Source organism: Seriola aureovittata, chromosome 3 (assembly GCF_021018895.1).
Source record: "Seriola aureovittata isolate HTS-2021-v1 ecotype China chromosome 3, ASM2101889v1, whole genome shotgun sequence".
NCBI lineage: Eukaryota > Metazoa > Chordata > Actinopteri > Carangiformes > Carangidae > Seriola > Seriola aureovittata.
In genome coordinates, this window is record NC_079366.1 from 348,892 (window position 1) to 376,424 (window position 27,533).

Here is a 27,533-nt window from a genome sequence, read left to right on the forward strand (position 1 = left end):
ACCGATAACATGTAAAATATATATATATATATATATATATATATATATATATATATATATATATACATACACTTATTTTACTAACCGTGTTTTTATGATTTTAAGCACTTTTTGTAACACTTATATTATCTGATCTTGTTTGAATTTTTTTATTTTTTTCATACATTTTATATAATTGCATGTTTTCTTTGTATATTTTAACTATTACTAACCTTGTCTTGCTTTGTTTTATCCAAGTGCATATATTTTAATAATCTTGTATTTATGTTACATATTTATTTTTAAGATTCTATCAAATTATTTAATAGAAATTATAATTCTATTTATTAATTGATTTCTTTTACATATTCTATTAAATTTGTTCTTATTGGAGAAATTGTCATTGTAACATATTTTATCCCTTTTTATCCAACAGTTGGGAGAGTACATGGCAGTCAGGAGAATTTTATAATAATCAAAACTCCCGCTGCCTCCCTGTGTTGTAGGTCCTTTCTCTGTCTTTTTTATTTTTTTTATTCTTTTATTAGGTTTTCTTATTACTTTTTATCTTTTGAAAGTTTTTTTTTTTGGGGGGGGGTATTTTTAACCATTTATGAATGGTTTTAATAAAGAAAATCCCCAGGTGTTTTTAACATCCATGGTCACCTTGAGCCAGAGCCCCCCGTAACACACTTCTTCAATGGAAGATGAAACCACAGTCGAGAAACACATCAGTTTGTTTATAGGCAACAACATGAGGCCCATAAGGACCCACCTTCACCCCGCCTTCACCCAGGCTTCACCCAGGCTTCACCCAGCCTTCACCCAGCCTTGAGTGACACATGGGGGAGGCTCTGTTTCACTGCCTCTGGAACTGGAGGCATTGAACATATTAAAGGTAGCTTACCCAGGTATTTTAGAGCCAGAGCGTTTCCCAGAGTCAGAAACACAACCTGAAACGAAGGTCTCTGGTCTTTCAGCAGGACAATGACCCAAAGCTCATGTCCAGCAGCACTACAGAGAAGATGTAATGTTTTAAATTGGTCCTGACTGAAATCCCATTGAAAACCTTTGTAAAGCAGAAATCTGCCATTAAAAAATGCAACAGGTGCAAGGAGCTTCTAGATGGCTACAGGAAACTTTCAGAGCCCTCACTGTTGCCAAAGGTTCTGCAAACAAATATGAGTGAAGGCTGCTGATAATTGTGTCTGGGTGAATTTTGTGTTTTGTATTATTTCAATATCATGCAAATTTAGTTATCTTTTTCCTTTTACTTCAGTAACTTCTGACATTTTATTAAAAATAATTTGGTTCTAAACTGTTCTTGCCTAACAGTTTATCAGACCTGTGTAACACCATCATGCTAAAGAACACGTGATCACACAGGAACATATGAAACAACATTTTCTCCATATTCTAATGAATAAATTCCTATAATTTGATAAATTGATAAATTAATTTTCCATAGGGGACAGATGAAGTATCTATCTATCTATCTATCTATCTATCTATCTATCTATCTATCTATCTATCTATCTATCTATCTATCTATTGTGTATCCTGTTTTCTCAAGATAACACAGCTCGTTATCCAAAGAAAATGATTTTTTGTTATCCTGAGATATTATAATAGCTAGATTTTTTAAAGGAGTTTTTGTCATTCCAAGTTAATGAGATATTGTAATATCTCGATTTTCTTCACATTTTTTTGTATTGTAATAGCAAGATACAATATAATAATAATACAACCAATACAAACAATAAATCTAAAACATTTTTCATGAGTTTTCGTTATTCCAAGATAACGAGATATCAGGAGAAAACGATTTTTGTCATCCCGGAATAAAGACGTAATCTCTCGATTTTTTCACAATTTTAAGTTGTTCCAAGACAACCAGATATTATATAACATTTCGGTATCTCGGGATAATGAGCTTTGTTATCTTGAGATAAGGGGATACGAGAAAGGCCATACTAGCAAATATGATACCCGAGATACCGAAATATTAAATATTTATATACATATGCTGTTGATGAACAGAAGCTGAATAAAGTTACATTTGAAATAATAAAATACTGAAATGAAAAGATGAGTGTAATCGTTAATGTTCGTGTGTACTCGGGTAGTCACGGCACAGGCAGGAACAAGCGGAGAACACCCGGATGTAAACAGTAACATTTTTATTGAGAAGAACCGTTTCTGAGGGCGGACGTAACGGAGAGTCACCGTCCCTGTGTCGCTGTTGAACAAACACCCAGACAGCGGGTTTTTGGCGGGGAGAGCCGTGGAGGTGAAGCGGGCTGATGGAGAGCTGTGTGAAGCTACACTCTCAGCTGGCCTCCATCATGGACGTGCTGGCTAACGTCAGCTGGTGGACGACGGCTTCCAGGCCCTGAGGCTGGAGATCTCCCGTAGCAAGAGGGAGAACCTGGGCCTGAAGAGCCGCCTGCGGTTGATGGAGGTCCGGGCAGGGGGGGCGCTCCCACAGAGGGACCGTGCCGTCGCTGGTGGTCACCTGCACTAGGAGAGGCGAGGCTGCACCAGGGTCTAGTCATAAACCTGACATTTTCACATCAGTACAGCTTCTGACTGCTGAGAGCTTTGTGTTGATGCTGCAGGGATTAGTCAGTTAGTCAGTCATTATTCGGATGAGTTGATCCACAAGACTGGATCACAAAATAAACAATTGTTTTTGTTCTTAAAGTGTTTCAAGGTGTGAGAACATAATATGTTTGTCTCACTGGATAAGGAAACGAATATCTTTGCACTGTTGATCAGATAAAACAAGACATTTGAATACATCTCTATGGGCATTATGTTTTACACACCATTTTATAAACAACTAGACTGACACTCAGCAGAACACAGACCTCCACCAAGGCCAAACTGTCCTGCACGTCTGTCAGATCCACATTATTATCTGGATTTGGAAAGTCATAAATCTCAACACCATAAATATGTCTGTTGGTTTTTTTTTGGTTTTTTTTACATCAAAACATCCATACCAAACTTTAGAAAAAATGTTCTATCTTACAATGTTGAGGAAAATCAAATGTAATGGCTTTGTCCCTTCCTTCCATCAAGTTTGTTGCAAAATGGTCCAGTTCTTTTTGTGTATTCCTGCTGACAACAAACAAACAAACAAACAAACACTGGTGCAAACAGAACCTCCTTGTCAAAGATAATAATGAAGTCATAGTAGATAGGGCATCTTGCTGTTCTGATGAGAAAACACTGAAGCTGCGGTCGTGGAGAAACAGACAGTGATTCGTCTACACAACGTAACTGTTAACTGTGGTCTGGACAGAGGTGACAAAGTCCAACAGCTGCTTTACTTGAGTCACAGTGTAGCTCCTGCTGGTCAGATATGACTCCAATACAACTACCTGAATTAAAGTACTGGCGTATTAGATTTAAAAATACTGAAGTTTTCCAAAGTAAATTTTTAATGTCAATCATTGTTGTATTGTTCCACATTTACAGAAGTGGATGACTAAATAAAAACATTGTAAAATATGATATTAAACCTGTAGAGTCCTTCATAGAAATGTAGTGGAGTCAAAAGAACAGTAATTGTCTTTAAGTGTAGAGGAGTAAAAGTCAGAAGTTTTCAAACAGAATAAAACTCAAGTATACATAGTCAAAAATATACTTAAGACCAGTACTCAAGTGAATGTACTTGGTTACTGTCCCCCTGGGTGTGGAGCACAGTAGGTGGCGTTGTAGACTCACGTGGATGTCGTGGGGTGGGGTTGGGTTGTGTGGAGCAGTAAGTGTAGTTTGGGACAAGGAGACAATCAGTGTATGTACTGAGCGCAGCAGCACCTAGTAATAGTAGTGAAACAAACAGTCGTGTGTTTGTGTGTGTGTGGTTGGATGATCATGGTGTGTGTTATGACGTCATAAACTGCCTGTCTCTGTCAGCAGTGCAGACACTCAGTGTTCATGTTCCTGTGAGTTTAATCAGATGTGTAAACATACAACAAACCTTGTGATTGTCCATCAACAGATCATGGTTTTGAAGAAGATGCTCCTGTTGTTACAAACAGAAGAGTTGAGTCCACCACCCCAGAGAATCCTGACTCTCAGCAGGTCAGTCTCGTCTCACTTCATCTCTCCTTCTGTCCATCTCCACCCTCACCACGTCAGAGACAAGTGACGAGCCGACTAGGCTCTGGCACCAGGGGTAGGGGGTCTCAGGTCTCAGATGGTAAAAGACGCTCAAAGAGATTTTAATGAGGTGCAGACAGACTACAAAGAGATTCAAAATGAGTCAAAGAGACACAAACCGATTACAAATGCTGTGTTTACATATGAACCCCGGACACAGTCCAGACCTGATTCTGCAGACACTGTCCAGAGTTTCCCTCCAGACTATGACCTGCTCTACTCAGCCAGTTCTATTCATGTCCAGTACAGCTGATTCAGACATTTTTGTTCACACATCCAGCTCCTCCAGGTAATGTCTAGGAAAGTTCAGGGTTGCGGTGCATGAGTGGAAGCTGTGAAAGAGACTAAAATCTACAGTGGCCCCAGAGGGACAGAGCACATACAAGAAAAAAGAGAAACCACTCTTCCAGTTTGTCTGGAGGTAAAACTGAATACATAATAAATACAGTTTGACAACAGTGCTGCCTCTGTGGACTCTGGATTCTAGTATATACAGATGTATCACCACATTTCAATAAAAATAAATCTATATACGATAATGAACAGAGACAGTAAATTATTACAGGTTGGATCACAGGTGCATATTTTACTGTACTGTACTGTACTGGAGTTTAAACTCAGCAGCTACAGCTCTGGTGACACATAATGTGACAACATAATCTTTACTCCAAGACATTTTCAGAGGAAAACCTGTTGTGCATACACTCTTGTATGTGCTTCATAATAAGGAGCCAACAAGCAAACCCACTGCCAAGACTTTTCAAATGAGTACAAGCAGCATGACAACAAAGACATACAAACGATAACAGAGATTCAAAACAGCTAGAGAGAGACTGAAAGTGAACAACAGATACAAAACTATAAACAGTAACAAAGAGATTCACAACAACAATAAAGCCTGAATGACTCCAAAGAGATTCGAAACAAGAAGAACAGTAAAACTACAACAAAGAGCCAAATCAACAAGTAGATGTAAAACTAATACAAAGACACTCAGAATGACAACAAAGAGATGCAAAACCACAACAAATAGATTCAAGATAACAACAAAAAGATGCCAGAATTACTATGAGACTGAAAACCACAATGGATAAGTGGCAAAACTACTACAAAGAGACTCAAATGGACACTATTAAAACAACAACAAAGTGATGCAAATACAAAAAAGACTCAAAATGACCATAAAGAGAAACAAAAATCATTTTCAGTGTGGGTGTCCTGCTATTACTACTTAGGAAGGGTGGGGGGCTTTTTCAAGTCTGTGCCCCCATCCTTGTGTGTACATAGAGGTGAGAAATTCATTTTTATTAGCCTGTTAAAGACTGTGAAAGTAGCATTTACAATGTATGGCTGTTATCTACACAACTGCATGAATGAAGAACAAAAAATAAACGTTAACATTCCTGGCTGCTGATACCTCTGCCAAGCACATATCAGATTTGTAGTGCAGCAGCAGTGAAGACTTGACATACATGTTTTGTGTCTCTCAGCTGGTGGAAGTGACGGAGCAGCCAGTGAAGGCAGAGGTGACTGTGATAAAGAGGAAAGGCTGGAGGAGCAACTGGAAGACCCTCAGACAGCTGCTAGCAGCAGCAGTACGTATGAAGGACTTAAAACAGAAATGTGTTAGTAATTTTACGTCAGAATGCTGCGCCCACAGCAATCTGACCCGATAACAGAACATGTCTGCATGTCATGTGAAAGCTACAAGGTGAAGGAGTAAATGTGCTCAATCTCACCCACACCATAATGACGCTGAAACATTTACCCCACAGAAACACACATTTGAAAGCATTAAAGCTAGATAGAGGACCTGTTATGCTTTTCTGAGTTTTTCCTCTCCTATACTGTGTTATAGTTTTTTATGCATATAAATGTTTTACAGAGTCACAAGGCTCAAAGTTCACACCAAAGGGAGGATCTCTGTCAGGGCAAAACCCAATTTTCTCCTTCATATGAAACGCCTCGCTGGTGGTCCAGACATTACTTCCTGGACCTAGTGATGTCAAAGTGTCTCTTGGTGCTGCCCACCTGAAAGCTGGACACCCGTTGTGATGACATGCCCCTACACAAGGCAAAGCACATAACTACTTAATGAAGAGTTTTCTTTAGTTTTGTAGCCATGCCAAAAGACACCATGTTCACAATTGCCTTGAGAAATCTACTTTTTTACTACATTTTTTCCATGGTTCCCTCCACTGTTCCAAATATTACAATGTGAGCCCGGCACTGCTTCAAAAACCACGCACAGTTTAGAGGCTTGATTATCGCAATGGTTATTTCTGAAAGACAAGGCAGTTCACACTTAATGTGGCCGAACTGGGCTCACAGCCTGTCAGTCTGCATTATTGTTGTGTATCTGTGAGGTTTGACCCGGTCAACGGCTGCCTGATCATGTTACTGAGAAGCAGTGTAGCAACACAATATTTCAATGTTCAAACGTCGTTCATTATCTGCCAGCTCGGATAAATTATCCACAGTTTAACTGCTCAGTTCATTTTTCAGTAACTATGAGTACTAAAGTATAATTAATTCAGATTTACCAGCATCATAAACCAGCAGGACGGTGAAGTAGTGGAAGAGGTTCTGAAGAGGTTGTGAAGTCGCAGCACTTTTCTCCACATTTCTGCCATTTCCCTCCGTCTGGCTGTCTGACAGTGGGTATGCTTGTTTTCTGCTCCAGTCCAGCTTGTGAAGGTGGATAGATAGAGTAGTGTATAAGATGTACAGAAGAAGAAAATTAATGTCTTTTCGAAACAAGAAGAACAGTAAAACTACAACAAAGAGCCAAATCAACAAGTAGATGTAAAACTAATACAAAGACACTCAGAATGACAACAAAGAGACGCTAAACTACAACAGAGAGATTCAAGATAACAACAAAAAGATGCCAGAATTACTATGAGACTGAAAACCACAATGGATAAGTGGCAAAACTACTACAAAGAGACTCAAATGGACACTATTAAAACAGACTCTAAACAACAACAAAGTGATGCAAATACAAAAAAGACTCAAAATGACCATAAAGAGAAGCAAAAATCATTTTCAGTGTGGGTGTCCTGCTATTACTACTTAGGAAGGGTGGGGGGCTTTTTCAAGTCTGTGCCCCCATCCTTGTGTGTACATAGAGGTGAGAAATTCATTTTTATTAGCCTGTTAAAGACTGTGAAAGTAGCATTTACAATGTATGGCTGTTATCTACACAACTGCATGAATGAAGAACAAAAAATAAACGTTAACATTCCTGGCTGCTGATACCTCTGCCAAGCACATATCAGATTTGTAGTGCAGCAGCAGTGAAGACTTGACATACATGTTTTGTGTCTCTCAGCTGGTGGAAGTGACGGAGCAGCCAGTGAAGGCAGAGGTGACTGTGATAAAGAGGGAAAGGCTGGAGGAGCAACTGGAAGACCCTCAGACAGCTGCTAGCAGCAGCAGTACGTATGAAGGACTTAAAACAGAAATGTGTTAGTAATTTTACGTCAGAATGCTGCGCCCACAGCAATCTGACCCGATAACAGAACATGTCTGCATGTCATGTGAAAGCTACAAGGTGAAGGAGTAAATGTGCTCAATCTCACCCACACCATAATGACGCTGAAACATTTACCCCACAGAAACACACATTTGAAAGCATTAAAGCTAGATAGAGGACCTGTTATGCTTTTCTGAGTTTTTCCTCTCCTATACTGTGTTATAGTTTTTTATGCATATAAATGTTTTACAGAGTCACAAGGCTCAAAGTTCACACCAAAGGGAGGATCTCTGTCAGGGCAAAACCCAATTTTCTCCTTCATATGAAACGCCTCGCTGGTGGTCCAGACATTACTTCCTGGACCTAGTGATGTCAAAGTGTCTCTTGGTGCTGCCCACCTGAAAGCTGGACACCCGTTGTGATGACATGCCCCTACACAAGGCAAAGCACATAACTACTTAATGAAGAGTTTTCTTTAGTTTTGTAGCCATGCCAAAAGACACCATGTTCACAATTGCCTTGAGAAATCTACTTTTTTACTACATTTTTTCCATGGTTCCCTCCACTGTTCCAAATATTACAATGTGAGCCCGGCACTGCTTCAAAAACCATGCACAGTTTAGAGGCTTGATTATCGCAATGGTTATTTCTGAAAGACAAGGCAGTTCACACTTAATGTGGCCGAACTGGGCTCACAGCCTGTCAGTCTGCATTATTGTTGTGTATCTGTGAGGTTTGACCCGGTCAACGGCTGCCTGATCATGTTACTGAGAAGCAGTGTAGCAACACAATATTTCAATGTTCAAACGTCGTTCATTATCCGCCAGCTCGGATAAATTATCCACAGTTTAACTGCTCAGTTCATTTTTCAGTAACTATGAGTACTAAAGTATAATTAATTCAGATTTACCAGCATCATAAACCAGCAGGACGGTGAAGTAGTGGAAGAGGTTCTGAAGAGGTTGTGAAGTCGCAGCACTTTTCTCCACATTTCTGCCATTTCCCTCCGTCTGGCTGTCTGACAGTGGGTATGCTTGTTTTCTGCTCCAGTCCAGCTTGTGAAGGTGGATAGATAGAGTAGTGTATAAGATGTACAGAAGAAGAAAATTAATGTCTTTTCGAAACACTGAAGCATGTAAATCTACTTTAACAGACGCCAGGAATAAATGACGAACACTAAAAATGGCCATAATAGGTCCTCATTAACAGATAAATGATTGGTAAATTGTAACTGGGTTGCACTTATATAGCACTTTTCCAGTCTTATCTGCTTCTCAAAGCACTTTACACTGGAAGTCACATTCATACATTCATACAGTGGAGGAGCCATGAAGCCTGCACCCTGCACTATCACAGATACATCTTCTGAAAGGTGTCTACATGATGCATAAACTATCTCATCTTGTATTATTTACATCCACATGAAAGCAGTCAGCTTTGTTTAAATGATAATGAACTTGGGCTGGGCAATTGATCTCATTTTCTTATTTCTTTCATTTTCAATTACTGGTTTTGGCTTCTAGCGATTATGAAAACAAGATAATCGAGATAAAACGATTATTGTGCTGCAGTCTGTTTCGCAACAAATTTAATTGAAATTTTTGAGTTGCTGACCGGAATATGTTGAATATAGTTTACCAAAATGTTGAACATATGTTGTGGAGTTTTCAGTGTGTTTGTGCAGTGCACTACAACATGTTTTAGTAGGTTGTGGAGGTACACTAATGTTACAACATAGCTGAGCTTATTTATTTTGATTTAATTTATTTTATTAATTTTATATTGTATATTATATTGTATACTGTATATTAAGTTATTATTTATTGTTTTATTTATGTATCTCATTTTTAAAATATTTTTAAAATTTGTTTTTCCATTCAATTGTAATTAAAGTTCAAGAAAGTCCACTGTAAAAAAGAAAAAAAAAATTGTTAAAAGTTCAATAAATGCATGCTGTTTCCAAAGTCAATTAGTAATTGTGTTAAATAATCGAGATCTCAATATTGATCATGATTATGATTTTTGCCATAATTGAGCAGCCCTATAGTTAACCTTTTTTTCTTGTATCTGACTTCAAAGCGACATTGAAAACATTTGCAGGGTGTTCACTATTAATATTATTATTCCCCTGAACCGATCACTACAGGTGATGTCACATTGTAAATCAGCCTTTAGGGTGACTGTGTGTAATCTCTGTTTAAATCCAGGTTGTGGTCTGATGGTAGCTGAGTGAATTGACAGTGTTGCAGCAGTGACATAATTGTTCTGAATGAGAGTTAGAATGAAAGATTGATAGAAATCTTCTTCTCTCTGTTCATTCTTTAGTTGGACCTCAGTCTCTGTCTCCTGCTGCTGAGAGCGTCCACCCTCTGAGTGCTGGAGCAGAAATACCCACAGACAGTGTGTCACATCGCTTTGAAAAACAGGACTTTGGCAGACTTGAAGCTCAGCAGCAGGAAGAGAAAGAGGGGGCGAGGGAGACCAGGACTCAGAGCCACAGAGGTCCAAACAGAGACTTGACCAAAGAAGACAAGCATGTTGTGGATCCCAGAGTCTCTGAGTCTGCTGAGTCCAGTGGACGTCCCGTCCCTGATGTAGAGGGTCCACTGATGAAAAGAGAGCTTCCTTTAACAAACACTGGAGTGAAGGGTTTGTGTGGTGCGGCGGCAGACTGGAGTGGAGAGGCAGTCAAACTGAAGATTGAAGCTTCCTGGTCTGAAGCTTTTAGGATATATGACACTGTCACTAGTAGTGAGTGTGTGAGTAACAGCAGAGTAATTAATAGTCACAACACAAAGAGTGAAGCGGCACAGCTGGACATCAACAGCTTGGACTCATCCTCCTTTGATCACCTGTTCTTGTCTCCAGAGGTGGCCCGGTCTCTGACAGGTCCTCATAGAAAGTCCACAGATGGAGTCACAGGCATGGAAGAGTCATTGTCATCCTCTTCTTTTTCTTTCCTGAGCAGTGGGAGCAGCTGTGGGAACTCTTCGACGTCAGACTGTCTAACTGGCTTCTCCTTCAATAACGCCTCCTCCAACTCCAGGAACAGAAGCTTTCAGAGCAGCACAGAGCGAGTGTTCACCTGCCAGAAGTGCGGCCACCTCTTCTGCACCTCCAGAGACCTGGTGGTTCACCAGCACTCCCACACCGGGGAGAGGATCTACAACTGCCATTTCTGTAAGAAGCCCTTCATCCACCTGCACCAGCTGAAAACCCACTAGTGGGTGCACACAGGGGAGAAACCATTCAGCTGTGCTCAGTGCGGGAAGCACTTCTCCCAGTCCAGCCACATCAAGAGACACATGAGCATCCACACAGCTGCAGCCTGTGTGGGAAACGCTTCTCACAGGCCTGCAGCCTCAAGGTGCACCAGGCCGTCCACACCGGAGAGAGACCCTACAGCTGCACCAAGTGTGGCAAGAGCTTCTCTGTGCTGGGAAACCTGGTCCACCACCAGAGTTTCCACATGAGCAAGTGAACACACACACAGCCAGACGAGACTGAAGCAGCCGGCCACACACTTGTTTTAAATGTTAGAAATGTGCATATGAATTCATTAGGGCACCTTATAATGTCAGAATGTTTTTAACATACTGAATAATGTCCTGTGCTGGTGTTATTTATACATGTTTACAATAAGACATTACAAAACAGCCTCCAAATGCGTGTTTGTCATTTTTACTTCTGCCACTGTGAAAAGTGGCAAAACATCCTGAATCCACATCCTCTGCATCATCATAAAAGAAATAAAATACATACATTGACATTTATTACAAAATGTCTCGATAAAGATAAAAGAATAAAACGGTAATATAACTTTGAAAGAAAAATAAAATATATACATGAAAAATAAATATATCATATCATATCATATCAAACAAGTGCACTTTAATGTGGTGGAGTAGCTTATGTGTCCTGGTGATCCTGGGAGCTGTGTTGGAGACGAAAGCCCCGAGTAGGATCTCATAATAAATTGGTCCCAGGGGAGGGGCCAGACTAAGAGCAATTCACAAAACACAAATGGATCAGTGAAGATGGAAGTGCAGCACCTTGGGAAGCTGGGGCCCCCTCCTGGAGTCAGACCTGGGAGGGGAGCTTGCTGGAAAACTTCTGGGGGGCGGACCTTTACCCAAGGGGCCCAGTCAGGCTAAGCCCCAAAAAAACAACATGGAGCAACCATCTTGTGGACCACCACCTGTGAGGATGGGCACTGGGGTCAGGTCCTTATGCAGGCTGGGCGGCAGGCAAAGGTGGGGACCTGGGCGTGCTGACTCCCAGTGTGGCAGACTGATCCTAGGGACGTGGACTGTCACCTCTCTGGCGGGGAAATTTCACAGCATGAGAGGATATGTGACTGTGTGAGTGATGTGAGTCGCTGAGGGGAAGGCTCTGGCTGTTATGTGTGATTATCCAAACAGCAGCTCAGAGTATCAGTTTTTCTTGGAGTCTCTGGGTGGTGTCCTGGAAATGGTTCTGTCTGGACACTATAGTTCTGCTAGGAGACATCAAAATAATTGGGAGGAACAGCCTCTCCAGTCTGAAACTGTAATTAGACGTCTGTGCTAGTCATGGCTTGGGCATAACACGAGCGTAAGATGGTTCATCAGTGTACATAGCACCAGAATACCATCGGTCAAAGAATGATGATCGACTTTGTGGTTGTATCATCAGATCATTGGTATGTCTTAGATACATGGGTGAAGAGAGGTGCAGAGCTGATCACTGATCACCACCTGGTGGTGAGTTTGATCAGATGGCAGGGAGATTACAGAGGCAGCAGATAGGAGCTGTGGTCATAAAGTCATCAGAGCCTGTTGAGGCGGCAACCTAAGAACCTGCAGGTTGACACCAGTGGTAAGAGAAGTGGTCAGGCCAAAGAAGAAGCCCTTTCGGGCTTGGCTGGCCCAGGGATCTCGTGAAGCAGCAGTGTCCTCCTGAACTCCTGAACCTGAATAACATGCCCTGTGTGGAGGAGGCAGAGTCTGAAGACTCGTCGGAAGCCTCACTCATATCCCTGGCAGAGATCACTGAGATAGTGAAGAAGCTTGTCTGCAGCAAAGTGCTGGGTGTGGGTGAGATTCACCCTGAGATGCTGATGGCTCTGGACATTGTTGGGCCTGACACGCCTCGTCACTTTCATTTCTGATATGGGTTCTTCTGTAAGTCGCTGGGCTCAACTTTAGAGAGAGGGTGAGCTGCTTGGACATACGGAGGGAACTCGGAATAGAGCTGCTGCTCCTTCACATTGCAAGTTGAGGTGGTTCAGCCATCTGATTAGGATGTTTCCTGGGTGCCTTCCTTTGGGACTTTTTGTGCACATCCAACTGGAAGGAGGCTCTTGGGTTGATCCAGAGCTCACTGGAGGGATTACATTTCCCAGTTGGCATGGGAACACCGTGGGATCCCGAGGAGGAGCTGGAAAGCGTTGCTGAGGAGAGGGATGTCTGGAAGCTGCCACTGCAACCCAATCCTGGATAAGCAGAAGAAAACGGATGTAAATCAACACAACTTATTGATAAAGAATTTTTCAATAAAATGACTCAGAATGTGTTTATTTGAACCTGTTCATATAGGTTAAAATTTTTGAAACTCTTAACACTTCTTTATTTACAGTGTGTGGTTCTCCAAATGCAATCTGTGGTTCTTCATATTCAACTAGCTTCACATACACCCTGCGGTTCTTTATTCACAGTCTATGGTTCATCATATACAATGTGTGTCTCCTCATATACACTATGTGGTTCTTTGTTTACAATCTTTGGTTCTTCATATACAATATATGGTCCTTGATATACAATCTGTGCTTCTTTATTTACAATTTCTCTATTTACAATTGTTGGTTCTTTATATACAAACTGTGGTTCTTCACATACATGCATGTGGTTCTTCACATACATGCATGTGGTTCTTTATTTACAGTGAGTGGTTCTTTATTTACAATCTATGGTTCTTCATACAACAATGTGTTTTTTTGTATTTATTTCATATACAATATGGGGTTCTTTATAGTCTGTGGTTCTTAAAAGAAATTGGTTCCTTTCACATCAAAGAGGGTCACAGTTTCTCCTCGTGCCCAGAAACACTTCATGAGCTGTGGTTAGACATGAAGCTTTTAAGACTTAAATCGTGTGAATGGCGAAGGGAAATCAAACACAACCAGAACTGATAAGCTCAGGAACATGGCGTGTGGTCTGATGGTCCACAGACAAAACCAGGATGTGTTCCTTGTTCGAACAGCAGTGTTGGGGCTGGTTCCAGACCACAGCGGCTGATGGACAGATGTGGAAACCTCTGCTAACCGGGTGAATAATGACATTTCAGGAGAAAGGAAAGATTTTGACTCAGCTGACTGAAGTGATGCTGAACAACAAACTGACGTCATCAGGAGGCGACTGTGGCACTTCATAGAATCACAACATTGTTAAGCAGCAGAGGGGTGGAAGACAGACGGACGGACGGACAGAGTGAGCCTGACTCTGAGCTTGTTGCATGTCTCCAGTCACATCCAGCTGCGTGGATCTGCTGACACCCGAGTACCGCCGCGCACATCTGTCCGCGCAGGAGCACACAGCCCAGGCGGCGATGGCGGACTGTGTCGGCTTCCAGGCGCAGATCGCCTCGATCATAGAGATCCTGGCCAATTCCGCGGTGGTGGAGATCTGCAAACTGGTAGACGATGGCTACGCGGCGCTGCGCTCCCAGATGGAGCAGGAGCGGCAGAAGAGCGAGAAGGAGAACGATGTTCTGCGGCAGAAGCTGCGAGACATGGATGTGAAGATGAGGAGCTACGAGAGGAAGATGAGGAGGCGCAGTCAGCGGGAGGAGATCACCGCCGCTCACTTCAGGCCACCCGAAGGTAAAGAGGTGGAGGCTGCAGCTGGCCTGCTGCTGACACCAGCCCCAAGTAGGAGACACGAGCCTGAGGAAGGCAGACACACACACACACACACACACACACACACACAAATATATCCTCCTCACACACACGTCCTCACACATACAGACTCGCTCTCTGACCAGTTGATAAGATGCTAATAATCAGTTTCTAGACACTTCAGCTGTTTCCCAGAGGATCAAAAAGACACATTAATGAATTAATAACCATTAATAAAGCTTAAAGGGGGACCTGGAAGTCAGATGTCAGATCAGAATGGACTGAAGAAGTTATTGGTCAGTGTGATCTGAGATTTCCCTTCAGAAAGTCGTTGCAGTGTCAGGGATGGAGTACAAGGTTCTTAATAAACAGCAGTTACCAGTAATTAATCATACAAAGACTCAGACTGAACATTAACCATTTATTTCACCAACGCAGTGTGTCTCATAGCATCATGGCTAATAACAATGGAGCAGAATATATTGGTTACCCATAACTCTTTTGGGGTGCTCCTTCTACGGTAGTCATATAAGCCCAAAATACACAACAATACCTGTCAGTAAATTCAGTTATAGTGACCTCATAAAGTGATATTCAATAATTTGAAATGTAAATAATATGATCACATGATTAGAATAAAAAATAAATATTTCTAAATATAATTAATATGAAGGTCAGACTAAGGCTATATTGTAAATAAGAGTATGAATTATCATGAAGTTTCTTACTGAGTATTTTTGCTCTTTTGTCTGATGATGAACTGAACTGTTATGAACATGTGATAAGAGAGGAGAGAAGAAAATTAGTTTATGTCTAATGAGTCAGTCGGACTGAGATGTTCATTTCTAATCATGTAAATATTGAACAGTGTGTGGATCATTGTTGGTTTAGTTTTTATTTCTCCTCATGTTATTCTGAGCTCAGTGATGAAGAAGAGAGTAAAAGCTTCTTCACTGTCAGGAATCCTGTTGATTAAAGTATCTGTGTTCAGGTCAAATGAAGCTCTAATAGTTATTATGTAGTTATTTAGTGATAAACTCTCCTGTTTGTAAGAGGCTCTGTTTTAAAACCTGAGTGACACATGGAAAGACTCAAACAGCAAAACCATTCACTGATTTATATAAATATCTACTGATCTTAATTGTTGATCACTTAATTGTAAATTCTTTTGTCCCTGTCAGGATCCTGTAGGAATGATCACTCAGTGTTTCCAGTGATCTGATTGGTCAAGTAGTTTGGCTGTTGACATGTTTTGATCTGATCCTCTGAAGTTAGGAGTTCTGCATCAGTTAACATGGTGATTTACCCCAGTAACAAGTGAACCACCGTCGTAGGACTGAAAACACAGCGTTAAACCTTAAGTTACCTGATGACCTCAGATCCTGTTTGTCATGCAGACCTCTGCTCAGTAACACACAGCAGACAGACTCGGTCAGAGAGCAGAGGCTAAGAGAGGGAAGCCTGGACTCAGATTCATCTGGGGGTGGGCAATAGGGCCAAAAATGTTATCACAAAAAACATTATCAATAATTATCTAAAAAAATGTCAAATCATTATTTTTTTCAGACTCTAAGGCAGATTCTGAATGACGTTGAGCAAGGACATTCAGAACAACTGTAATCATAACATCCAACCTAACACTCTTAAACTGAACTTGCACTACGCATACACATACTTATTTTAAATATCACAGTTAGATTTTGTCAGTATATTCTGACGTCACAGTTGGATATGGATTCAGGAGGAGAGGGTCTATCTTCCGTTTTCGCCACCGAGTAGATTGTCTTCTTCTGTGTTGTAAGAAATGACTAACTGTTAATCATGTCAGCTGACACACCTGTGGACAGCTCTCACTCGGGATCTTGTGTTGTTCTCCAGGACCTGATGACCATCGGCCTCTGGTGCCTCTTCCTGCCAGGTCTGAAGACAAATCTCTCCATCAGATTTCAAAGGTAAAGATTAATCCGCAGAATGTTTTCAAGTGCAGCCTGTTATGTCTTTAAAAAAAAAATTTTTTTTTATTTATTTACTTTTTTAAGTTTTTTGGGCATTTTTGCCTTTATTTTGATAGTACAGTGAGAGACAGACAGGAGAGTCAGGGAGAGAGAGAGGGGAGGACATGCAGCATAAGGCCGTGAATCACTCAAACCCATGGCCGCTGCAGTCAGGACAAGGTCCATGTGGTACATGCTCCACCAGGTGAGATACAGAGGCATCCCACGACCTGTTCAATCTCATGAACATTTCACAGAGGAATCGTCTACAGTGAATACTGTTTTTGGAAGAGAAACCATGTGTCAGTCAATGCTGACTCAGCCAGCAGGGATTCATGACGATTTTGAAAGTTCAGTTCAACACAGAGGAACGTCAGCACATGTTGATAAACCAGGACCTGGTGACCTGACCTGTTGGACCAGAGGTTTGAGAGACTATTCTCAGACTCAAGCAAGTGAAAAAACCAAAATAACTACTTGACTCTGAGTAAAAGTAAAAGTGCTGGCTATCTTTTCCCTTTTATTTTATTCCACCTGGATGATGACGATGATGGTGATGATGTTCAACCACAGACGCTCTTCCTCAGATGACCATACACTGTATTCATAGTCATCTTGTTATTATAATCTGCTGCGTGTACACCAGTCTCCTCGTCGGCAACATGAATGACCTGAAGTTTATACAGCAGCATGAACACACAGTATTAGCTCTAATGTTGTGTATCTTCAAATTTAATATGTCGATACAGTCCAGTCCAAAATTGCGATTATATTATTCAGTAATTCATACATCATATTACTGTTTTTTGTTGCTTTTTTTCTAATATAATTACATTATTGTATTTTATGTTTAAGGTAAGTTTTATTTGTCATATGTCAAGGTACAGTAAGCAAAGCAGTGACATGAGGGTAAAGCTGCAAAACTGAAAATAAACAATTTTTAATCATCATTAATCATCATAATAATCATTATTAAAAATATCATATATGGTGGTAAAAATTGTGATATTCGACATGATTGAATATCAGCCCAATCTTTGTATATACTGTAATACACAACAGACACAGCTCTCTGCAGTGTGTGAATAGAAACTATTAGCGCTGTTTAAACAGTGTTAGTTTTTATTTTTTATTTTTTTTTGTTTTGACTTTTTCTTTCCAATTTCAGTTAATTTTAATTCGTTTTAAAGCAGGTTTGCTCGTTTAGTTTTTTATTCTCGAATTTTTTTTTGTACGATACATTTTTAACCAAAAACGAAATCATGTAGTCTGTTCTTTTTTTGTTTCAAAACAAAAAGCATGAAAATCAAATTCAAAAAGCTGTTAAATTGTAGTTTTTGCAAATTCATTTTTTGATTCCTTATTAGGTAAAGATAGTAGATTGGTGGACAGACAGGAAGAGTAAGTGAAGTGTAAAAAAGGTCAAAATGAAAGCCAAGAGGACATAAAAGTACAGGATCTACACCAGGATACATTTACAGGTCATGTTTCTGTTCTGGTTTTGAAACAACATATTTACAGTTTCTTTGTTTCCAAATTGCAAAGTATTATGGATTATGGATTAATTATGGATTATCTGATGATACCTAGACAAACTGCAGAGGTTTGACTCATTTAGATTAACCGACTCAACATGAACTCATCAGTGAACTGGAGTGTCACTGCAGTTAATTAACAATAAAATACATGACATCATTGATGTTGTTGACACTTAAAGGTCACATGTACTGGTCGAACACCGAGAGCTAATCAGTTGTGAGATATTGCTCCACCTGACAAAGGTAAAAAAACTGAAGATAGATTTCATATCCAGCCAAAACACTACAGGCTGATGTCTGAAAGAGAGACCAAACTAAAAACATTTTCTCTGTAATTTTACTTCAGATTAGTTTTGTGAACACACAACACAGTTTCAGTTAAGTATTGTTTTTATTCCTCTGCCCAGCACCAGTCAGAGCATCCATTTTGTTTTCAGGTCGTCAGTCTCATTCTCATGGACGTGATATCTCTGTCACACCTTGAAGGAACTTCTTCAACTTTTGCACAAATATTCATTATGACTCAAGGAAAAACTGAATAGACTTTGGTTGTCAAAGGTCACAGCGACCTCACAAAATGCAGTTTTGGCCTTGTGAACGCAATATCCTGAGAACAGAAAAAGTGTTTTGCCAGAGGCGGTAATTCTTTAATTAAGTTAATACATTTTTTTTTTTAACATCTGGTTTATTACTTTTTTAGTTAACGATAATAAGCTTGGTGGAAGCTCCTGTGAAACTCCCACTTTAGATACAGTGATGATCCACCAGACCTGGGATCAGTAGACAACCAGCCTCTTAGCATAATATCTATAAATATATAAAATAATAAATAAATAAAAGCAGCAGGATGAATGTGTCAAAGAGTAAAAAGGTCAGTGTACATAGCAGGCAGTTAGTTTTTTTGTTTTAAACCAAAAACGAAAAAACAGCTGTATTTACGTTTTTTTTTAGACAACAACTATTTGGAAAAAACCACACAGTGTATTTCCACATGTTAATCAATTAGCCTATTAATTCATAGTACACAAGTAAATAATAAATCACAGTCTGAAGATAAAAATCTTTATCTATCAGTGCTTGCAAAATGTTGCACTTTTATAGAATGGCCACACCATCCTCTTGGCTTTTACTTTGAAATACATCACAGTCTAGAGATAAAATATTTTTTTCATGTGTTAATGCAAATCAAAAAAAAAATCTTTATCTATCTGTGCTTGCATAATGTTGCACTTTTGTAGAATGGCCACACTATCCTCTTAGCTTTTATTTTGAAATACAGTATTTACCTTTACTTCTGTGTCACCTGACTACCTTTCTTCATTCCTCAATTAAACAAAAAAAATGAAAAAAGGGAATTTGCAAATCCCAAATTTGGACCGTTTCTTCTGATTTGATGTTCTTGTTTTTCGTTTTTTAATTGTGACAACAACAAAAAAAAAAAAAAAATTCTGCACTGTTTTTGGTTTAAAACGAAAAAACTCCCTGAATGTACACAGACCTAAAAAAATATTATTTTTCTCTAAACATCTACTGAAAAGTAGAAGGTGGTTAAAGTTCTTGTAACTGAGTCGGTGGTTATTCCCCACCTCTGTGTGGTAAATGATAAATGCAGATGTGTTCCAGCTGCTTCTCACTGTGTCACAGCAGGGCGAGACCAAGGTGTTGCCTCTGGTGAAGCAGGAGAAAGTGGAGAGAGACGACTGCAACTTGGACCTGAAGGTGGAAGTGAACATCATGGCTGAGTGCGGCCTGTCCACAGGTGAGTGTAACTCATGATTCACTTAGTGTTTATTTGGTTTTAACACAAAGAAGGACATGAAGGTGAACTGATGAAAAGTTAACCACCCCTGAGTTTCAGTCATCATCACTGTCAATCATTGAAGCTGCACAGATGAGCTACCTGAACTTTGCTCGAGTAATTAGGTCAACGTCGTCTCAATTAAGTTCATTTAACATGAGAAAACAAGTTCACTACACAACAGATCTGCTTACTGTTTACATCCTGTTTCATACAGGCTCTCCTACAGGCTCTTCTATTGGTTCATCCCCTCAACGCTCCGCCTCAGCACATCAGGCTACGTCCACACTTTTACGCTCAGCTCTAAATCAGTCTCCGTCTATTCTAACACACCTGAAAACATACATCACATGACCATTCACCTACACTGAGCATGTGTGAGCCAGTGTAAACAGGAAGCAGATTTTCTTCTCTGCAGTTGGTTAGTTTCAGAAAATACTACGAACGTGGAACAGCAAACACAGCTGTAGTATTAAAATGCAGAACACTAACAGGTACTAGCAAAGACAACAAGGTCAGTAAATCTTGTATTTTGCTATCCATGTTATGGTTGAGGCTGTTGTGGTGAGGACCCACGGTACCAAGGGTGTTACGTCATTGCTTCCAAAAGTCTTAGTTTATGTCTATCCAGACTACAACACAATCCCAAAGTTTTCAAAATAAAATGGATTCAGCAGCGTTTTGGAAAGTCTATGTTTAGTGTGGATGAGATTTAAATCTAAAACGTATTGGTTTCGATGTAGCCTGAGACAGATCGTCCAAGGCAGCATCCACCCACTATGAAACACCAGCACACTCACTGGTCATCTCCATTTTTTGGTCACTTTGTAGTGTCGCTGACATGCCCTTGAAAGCCCAGTCCTGTTTGAGTTTCTGGTCTCCTGTTTCAGCCTGCTTGCTCCCTCCACCTGCCCAGCATTGGGGAGGGAGGGGGCATTTCAGAAGATGCTCCCAGAAGCAAATTTATTTGTATAGCACATTATCAAACACAGAGCTCATTCAATGTGCTTAACATGAATAAAAAAAGGATACAAATAGAAGTAAAAAGCAAGATAAGAAAAAAACACAGATTATCAAATGTGAATAGATCAAAGTGCAAGATTGAAATTTAGATGAAGGCAGAGGAGAAAAGCAGTTTTTAGCTTCTTTTTAAAGCCAGTTACAGTTTGGGCAGATCTGATCTCCAGTGGGGGCTGGTTCCAGGTGGTTCCAGCTGGTTCCAGCAGGGGGCAGCAGAGTGGCTGAAAGACATTTCATCCTGTTTGGTTTTAACTCAGGACTCCACTAACTGCTCCTGCAGACCTTAGAGACACATTTGGCTCATACTGCGGTGGCCCTGAGAGGTCAACGCACTGCAACTTAAGAAAAAAAATGCAAAGACACAGACACACTGCAAATTCAGAAACATCTTCATCAGTCTGACAACACATGCGCTGCAAAAAATCACAAGATATTCAAATACACAAATGCAGTGTAAATTCAGTACAACAACACAAGGGAAGTGTTTCCAGGGTAGACTGAAAAGTGATGAACCTGGCTGGGACTTGCTGTTCAAAGCCCAACTGTGACTTTTGAAGTTAAACTAGGACTGAATGGACAGTGTGAAGACTGAGTGAATACAGAGTGAAGGAAGAGTTAGGACAGAGTGAGTACAGTGTGAAGACATAGTGAGGACAGTGCAAGGACAGAGTGAAGGAAGATGGAGGACAGTGTGGAAGACAGAATGAGGACAATGTGAGGACAGAGTGAGGACAGTTTGAGGACAGAGTGAAGGAAGAGTGAAGGAATAGGTAGGACAGAGTGAAGCAAGAGTTAGGACAGTGTGAGGAAAGAGTGAGGACAGAGTTAAGGAAGAGTGAGGACAGAATGAAGGAAGAGTGAGCACAGAGTGTGGACAGAGTGAGGAAAGTTTGAGGACAGACTGAAGGAAGAGTGAGGACAGAGTGAGGACAGAGTTTAGGAAGAGTGAGGACGGAATGAAGGAAGAGTGAGGACAGAGTGAAGAAAGAGTGAAGGAATAGGCAGGACAGAGTGAAGCAAGAGTGATTACAGTGAGGACAGTGAGAGGACAGAGTGAGGACAGAGGTAATAAAAAGTGAGGACAGAGTGAAGAAAGAGAGAGGACAGTGTGAGGACAGTGCGAGGACAGAGTGAAGGAAGATGGGGGACAGTTTGAGCACAGAGTTAAAGAAGAGTGAGGACAGAATGAAGGAAGATTGAGGACAGAGTTAAGGAAGACTGAGGACAGTGTGAGGCCAGAGTGAGGACTGAGGTAATAAAAAGTGACGAAAGAGTGAGGACAGTTTGAGGACAGAGTAAAGGACGAGTGAGGACAGAGTGAAGGAAGAGTGAGGACAGAGTGAAGGAAGAGTGAGGACAGAGTGAAGAAAGAGTGAGGACAGAGGTAATAAAAAGTGAGGAAAGAGTGAGGACAAAGTGAAGAAAGAGAGGACAGTGTGAGGACAGCGTGAGGACAGAGTGAAGGAAGAGTGAGGACATAGTGAAGCAAGAGTGAGGACAGAGTGAAGGAAGAGTGAAGGAATAGGTAGGACAAAGTGAATCAAGAGTGAGGACAGTGTGAGGACAGAGTGGAGGAAGATGGAGGACAGTGTGAGGACAAAGTGAGGACAATGTGAGGACAGAGTGAGGACAGTTTGAGGACAGAGTGAAGGAAGAGTTAGCACAGAGTGAGTAAAGATTGAGGACACAGTGAGGACAGTTTGAAGACAGAGTGTAGAAAGAGTGAAGGAATAGGTAGGACAGTGTGAGAACAGAGTTAAGGAAGACTGAGGACAGTGTGAAGACAGAGTGAGGACTGAGGTAATAAAAAGTGAGGAAAGAGTGAGGACAGAGTGAGGATAATGTGAGGACAGTTTGAGGACAGAGTGAAGAAATAGTGAGGACAGAGTGAGGACAGAGGTAATAATAAGTGAGTAAAGAGCGAGGACAGAGTGAAGGAAGATGGAGGACAGTGTGAGGACAGAGTGAGGACAATGTGAGGACAGAGTGAAGCAAGATTGAGGACAGTGTGAGGACAGAGGTAATAAAAAATGAGGAAAGAGTGAGAACAGAGTGAGGACAATGTGAGGACAGTTTGAGGACAGAGTGAAGGAAGAGTGAGGACAGAGTTAAGGAAGAGTGAGGACAGAGTGAGGACAGTGTGAGGACAATGTGAGGACAGAGTGAGGACAGTTTGAGGACAGAGTGAAGGAATAGGTAGGACAGAGTGAAGCAAGAGTTAGGACATTGTGAGGAAAGAGTGAGGACAGAGTTAAAGAAGAGTGAGGACAGAATGAAGGAAGAGTGAGCACAGTGTGGACAGAGTGAGGAAAGTTTGAGGACAGACTGAAGGAAGAGTGAGGACAGAATGAAGGAAGAGTGAAGGAACACTAAACGAAGAGTGAGGACAGAGAGAAGGAAGAGTGAGGACGGTGTAAGGAAAGATTGAGGACAGAGTTAAGGAAGAGGGAGGACAGAGTGAAGGAAGAGTGAAGGAACACTAAACGAAGAGTGAGGACAGAGAGAAGGAAGAGTGAGGACGGTGTAAGGAAAGATTGAGGACAGAGTGAAGATAGTTAAAGGACAGAGTGGGGACACAGTTAAGGAAGTGAAGACAGAGTGAGGACAGTGTGATAAAAGAATGAGGACAGAGGTAAGAATCAGTGTGGGCAGTGTGAGGACAGAGTGAGGACAATGTGAGGACAGAGTGAAGCAAGATTGAGGACAGTGTGAGGACAGAGGTAATAAAAAATGAGGAAAGAGTGAGAACAGAGTGAGGACAATGTGAGGACAGTTTGAGGACAGAGTGAAGGAAGAGTGAGGACAGAGTTAAGGAAGAGTGAAGGAAGAGTGAAGGACAGTGTGAGGACAATGTGAGGACAGAGTGAGGACAGTTTGAGGACAGAGTGAGGAAAGTTTGAGGACAGAGTGAAGAAAGAGTGAAGGAATAGGTAGGACAGAGTGAAGCAAGAGTTAGGACATTGTGAGGAAAGAGTGAGGACAGAGTTAAAGAAGAGTGAGGACAGAATGAAGGAAGAGTGAGCACAGTGTGGACAGAGTGAGGAAAGTTTGAGGACAGACTGAAGGAAGAGTGAGGACAGAATGAAGGAAGAGTGAAGGAACACTAAACGAAGAGTGAGGACAGAGAGAAGGAAGAGTGAGGACGGTGTAAGGAAAGATTGAGGACAGAGTTAAGGAAGAGGGAGGACAGAGTGAAGGAAGAGTGAAGGAACACTAAACGAAGAGTGAGGACAGAGTGAAGGAAGAGTGGGGACGGTGTGAGGACAGAGTTAAGGAAGAGTAAGGACAGAGTGAGGAAAGAGTGAAGGAAGAGTGAGCACAGTGTGGACAGAGTGAAGACAGAATGAGGACAGAGGTAAGAATCAGTGTGGGCAGTTTGAGGATAGAGTGGGGACAGGGTGAGGACAGAGTGAGGAAAGAATGAAGAAAGAGTGAGGACAGTGTGAGGACAGAGTGGGGACAGTGTGAGGACAGTGTGAAGAAAGAGTGAGGACAGTTTGAGGACAGAGTGGGGACAGTGTGAGGACAGAGTGAAGGAAGAGTGAATACAGTGTGAGGAGAGTTTGAGGACAGAATGGGGACAGAGTGAGGAAAGAATGAAGCAAGAGTGACTACAGAGTGAGGACAGTTTGAGGACAGGGTGAGGACAGAGTGAGGAAAGAGTGAAGGAAGAGTGAGGGCATTGTGAGGACGGAGTGAAGGACGAGTGCGGACAGAGTTAAGGAAGAGTGAAGACAGAATGAGGACAGAGTGAAGTAAGAGTGAAGGAAGAATGAGGACAGTGAAGGAAGAGTGAAGGACAGTGTGAGGACAAAGTGAAGGAAGAGTGAGGAATGAGTTAAGGAATAGTGAGGACAGTGTGAGTAAAGAGTGGGGACAGGGTGAGGACAGAGCGAAAGAAAAGTGCGGACAGAGTGAGGGCAGTTTGAGGATAGAGTGGAGACAGGGTGAGAACAGAGTGGGGACAGTGTGAGAACAGAATGAGGTAAGAGTGAAGAAAGAGTGGGGACAGAGTGGGGGAAGATTTAGGACAGAGTGAAGGAAGAGGGAGAGCAGAGTTAAGGAAGAGTGAGGACAGATTGAGAACTGTTAATACAGAGTCTGGACAGAGTGACGATAGTGTGAGGACAGAATGGAAACAGGGTGAGGACAGAGTGAAAGAAGAGTGAAGACAGAGTGAAGATAGTTAAAGGACAGAATGGGGACACAGTTAAGGAAGAGTGAAGACAGAGTGAAGATAGTTAAAGGACAGAGTGGGGACACAGTTAAGGAAGTGAAGACAGAGTGAGTACAGTGTAGAACATATTGTGGACAGTGCAAGGACAGAGTGAAGACAGTAAATGAAGAGTGGGGACGTTGTGAGTACAGAGTGAAGGAAGAGTAAGGACAGAATGAGTACAGTGTGAGGACATATTGAGGACTGAGTAAAGGAAGATGGAGCACAGTGTGGGGACACTGAGGACAGAGTGAGGACAGTTTGAGGACAGAGGTAAGGAAGAGTGAAGGAAGAATGAGGACACACTGAAGGAAGAGAGGAAAGAGTGAAGAAAGAGTGAAGACAGTGTGAGGACAGTTTGGACAGAGTGAAGGAAGAGTGAGGACAGAGTGAAGCAAGCCTGGGATTGAGTAAGGACAGAGTGAGGACAGAGTGAAGAAAGCGTGAGGACAGAGTGAAGGAAGAGTGAGGACAGAGTGGGTGAAGATTTAGGACAGAGTGCGTACAGAGTGAAGGAAGAGTGGGGACGGTGTGAGGACAGAGTGAATGAAGAGTAAGGGCAGAGTGAAGGAAAAGTGAGGACAGATTGAGGACAGTGTGAGGACAGAATGAAGGAAGATGGAAGACACCGTGGGGACAGTGAGGACAGAGTGAAAGAAGGGTTAAGACTGCTAGATCTAATGTGGTCTAGAGTCGTCCCTGAAGCAGATTTTCAGACCTCCTCAGTTCTCTGAGAGAAATTGAACAACAATTTTTTCTTTCCTTTTTTTCTTTCTTTTCACTCACCCCCTCCCTCTGTGGCTCTCTGCTCCTCCCCAGCCCTAGAGCCCAGTGAAGAGCCCCCCCCCAGTGATATTCTTGACACTGGTATTTCCTCCATACACCCCACCCCCTCCCCTACCAACGCCTCCATGGACCTGACCTGCAAGCCTCGAGCCAAACGTAAATCCACCAAGCCTCCGGGCGGTTTGACCGTTGGCAGCAGGGGATTCCTGGCCCCTGAAGCCGCTTGCAGGGACCTCAGAGCAAGCCATACAGACGGCACTCTGAAGCCAGAGGTCCAGACGGATGACACCGTAGAAGAAGAACTCCCTCCCTCCCAGCTGCCTGTGGCGTCAGATGAGCCCAGCCCAGAGCGCCTCAGCGGCCTGGGCCTGGACCTGGCCTGGATGCAGGAGCGGGTCAGCCATCTTGGAGCAGCATATGCAGTCGCTCAGCTGGGTTTGGGGAACACAGACACTGGACACTCGTCTGCCTCCTTCCCTCCCCAGGGAGGAGGAGACAGTCTTGATCCTCCCACCGTGCTCTTCACTGGTGGAGCTCATGAAATGGCTGCTTTTGCCGCCTCCTTTGACATGGCTGCCGCCGCTGCCGCTGCTGCTGCTGTCGTGGCTGCACCACCTCCACCACCTCCTCCTCCCCCTCCCCCATCAGCTCCCTCTGCCACCACGACCAGCCAGCGGCGGCCTTACAGGAGCGCCACCGCCGCTAAAGACCCTGCTGTGTGCGCCGTGTGCGGCCGTGTCTTCCCAAGCACAGCAGCTCTGGAGCTGCACCAGCGGGTGCACACCGGGGAGAGGCCCTACACCTGCCCCCACTGTGGAAAAGGTTTCGCCCAGCCCAACAACCTGCGGGTCCACCTCCTCATCCACACTGGAGAGAGGCGGTACCGATGCACGCTGTGCGGGAAGAGCTTCATCTCATCCAGCCACCTTAAGAGACACCGCACAGTCCACACACAGGAGAAGCCCTACAGCTGCTCGCGCTGCGGACAGTCCTTCAGCCAGATGTGCAGTGTCCGCAGACACCGGCAGCAGTCCCAGTGCGGCCTGTAGACTGACTATTGAATCTGATCCCACACAGACTGACCAACAGGAACAGACCAGAAGACAATGTGTCCTTTGATGACTGTAGATGTCCTGGATCATAGCTGTAACATGTGAACTTAAAGGTGTACTTCTCAACCTTTTCTTACTCTGTGTGCCAGACTGAGACACAGAGTGGACTGAGACACGGAGTTGACTGAAGAGACACAGAGTAGACTGATGAGACACAGTGGACTGAGACACAGTAGACTAATGAGACAGAGAGGACTGAGACACAGTGGGCAGGCACAGTCGACTAAGACAGAGTGGACTGAGACACAGTGGACAGACACAATGGACTGAGACACAGTGGACTTAGACACAGTGGACTTAGACACAGTGGACAGACACAGTGGACAGACACAGTGGACTGAGTGGACAGAGAGAGTGGACAGAGACAGCCTCAGACAATGTTGATAACACTTCAGTCCATGACTGACTCAGTCAAGGACTGAGACAGAGTGGACTGACACACTGACAGACTGGATTGAGACGGAGTGGACTGACAGAGTGGACTGAGACATGCTGGACAGACACAGTGGACTGAGACAGTGGCCACTGGACTCAATGGACAGAGACAGCCTCAGACAGTGTTGAT

The 27,533-nt window shown here is 42.4% G+C and overlaps 1 protein-coding gene across 3 annotated transcripts; it reads left to right on the forward strand.

Annotated features, from left to right (window-relative positions):
* Positions 1–133: 133 nt before the first annotated feature.
* On the forward strand, positions 134–26,905 carry LOC130166237 (zinc finger protein 335-like). 3 transcript variants are annotated; one of them, XM_056371701.1, is made up of 7 exons: positions 135–2,524; positions 3,989–4,071; positions 7,484–7,589; positions 9,953–14,486; positions 16,383–16,456; positions 19,681–19,795; positions 25,890–26,905. In XM_056371701.1, the coding sequence occupies exons 4-7, from the start codon at positions 14,120–14,122 to the stop codon at positions 26,903–26,905; spliced, it is 1,572 nt and encodes a 523-aa protein (XP_056227676.1). In that variant the 5' UTR covers positions 135–2,524; positions 3,989–4,071; positions 7,484–7,589; positions 9,953–14,119. The 3 variants fall into 3 exon arrangements, with proteins under 3 accessions (XP_056227677.1, XP_056227676.1, XP_056227678.1); XM_056371703.1 differs by having other exon boundaries at positions 19,684–19,795; XM_056371702.1 differs by lacking the exon at positions 7,484–7,589 and having other exon boundaries at positions 134–2,524.
* Positions 26,906–27,533: the final 628 nt, after the last annotated feature.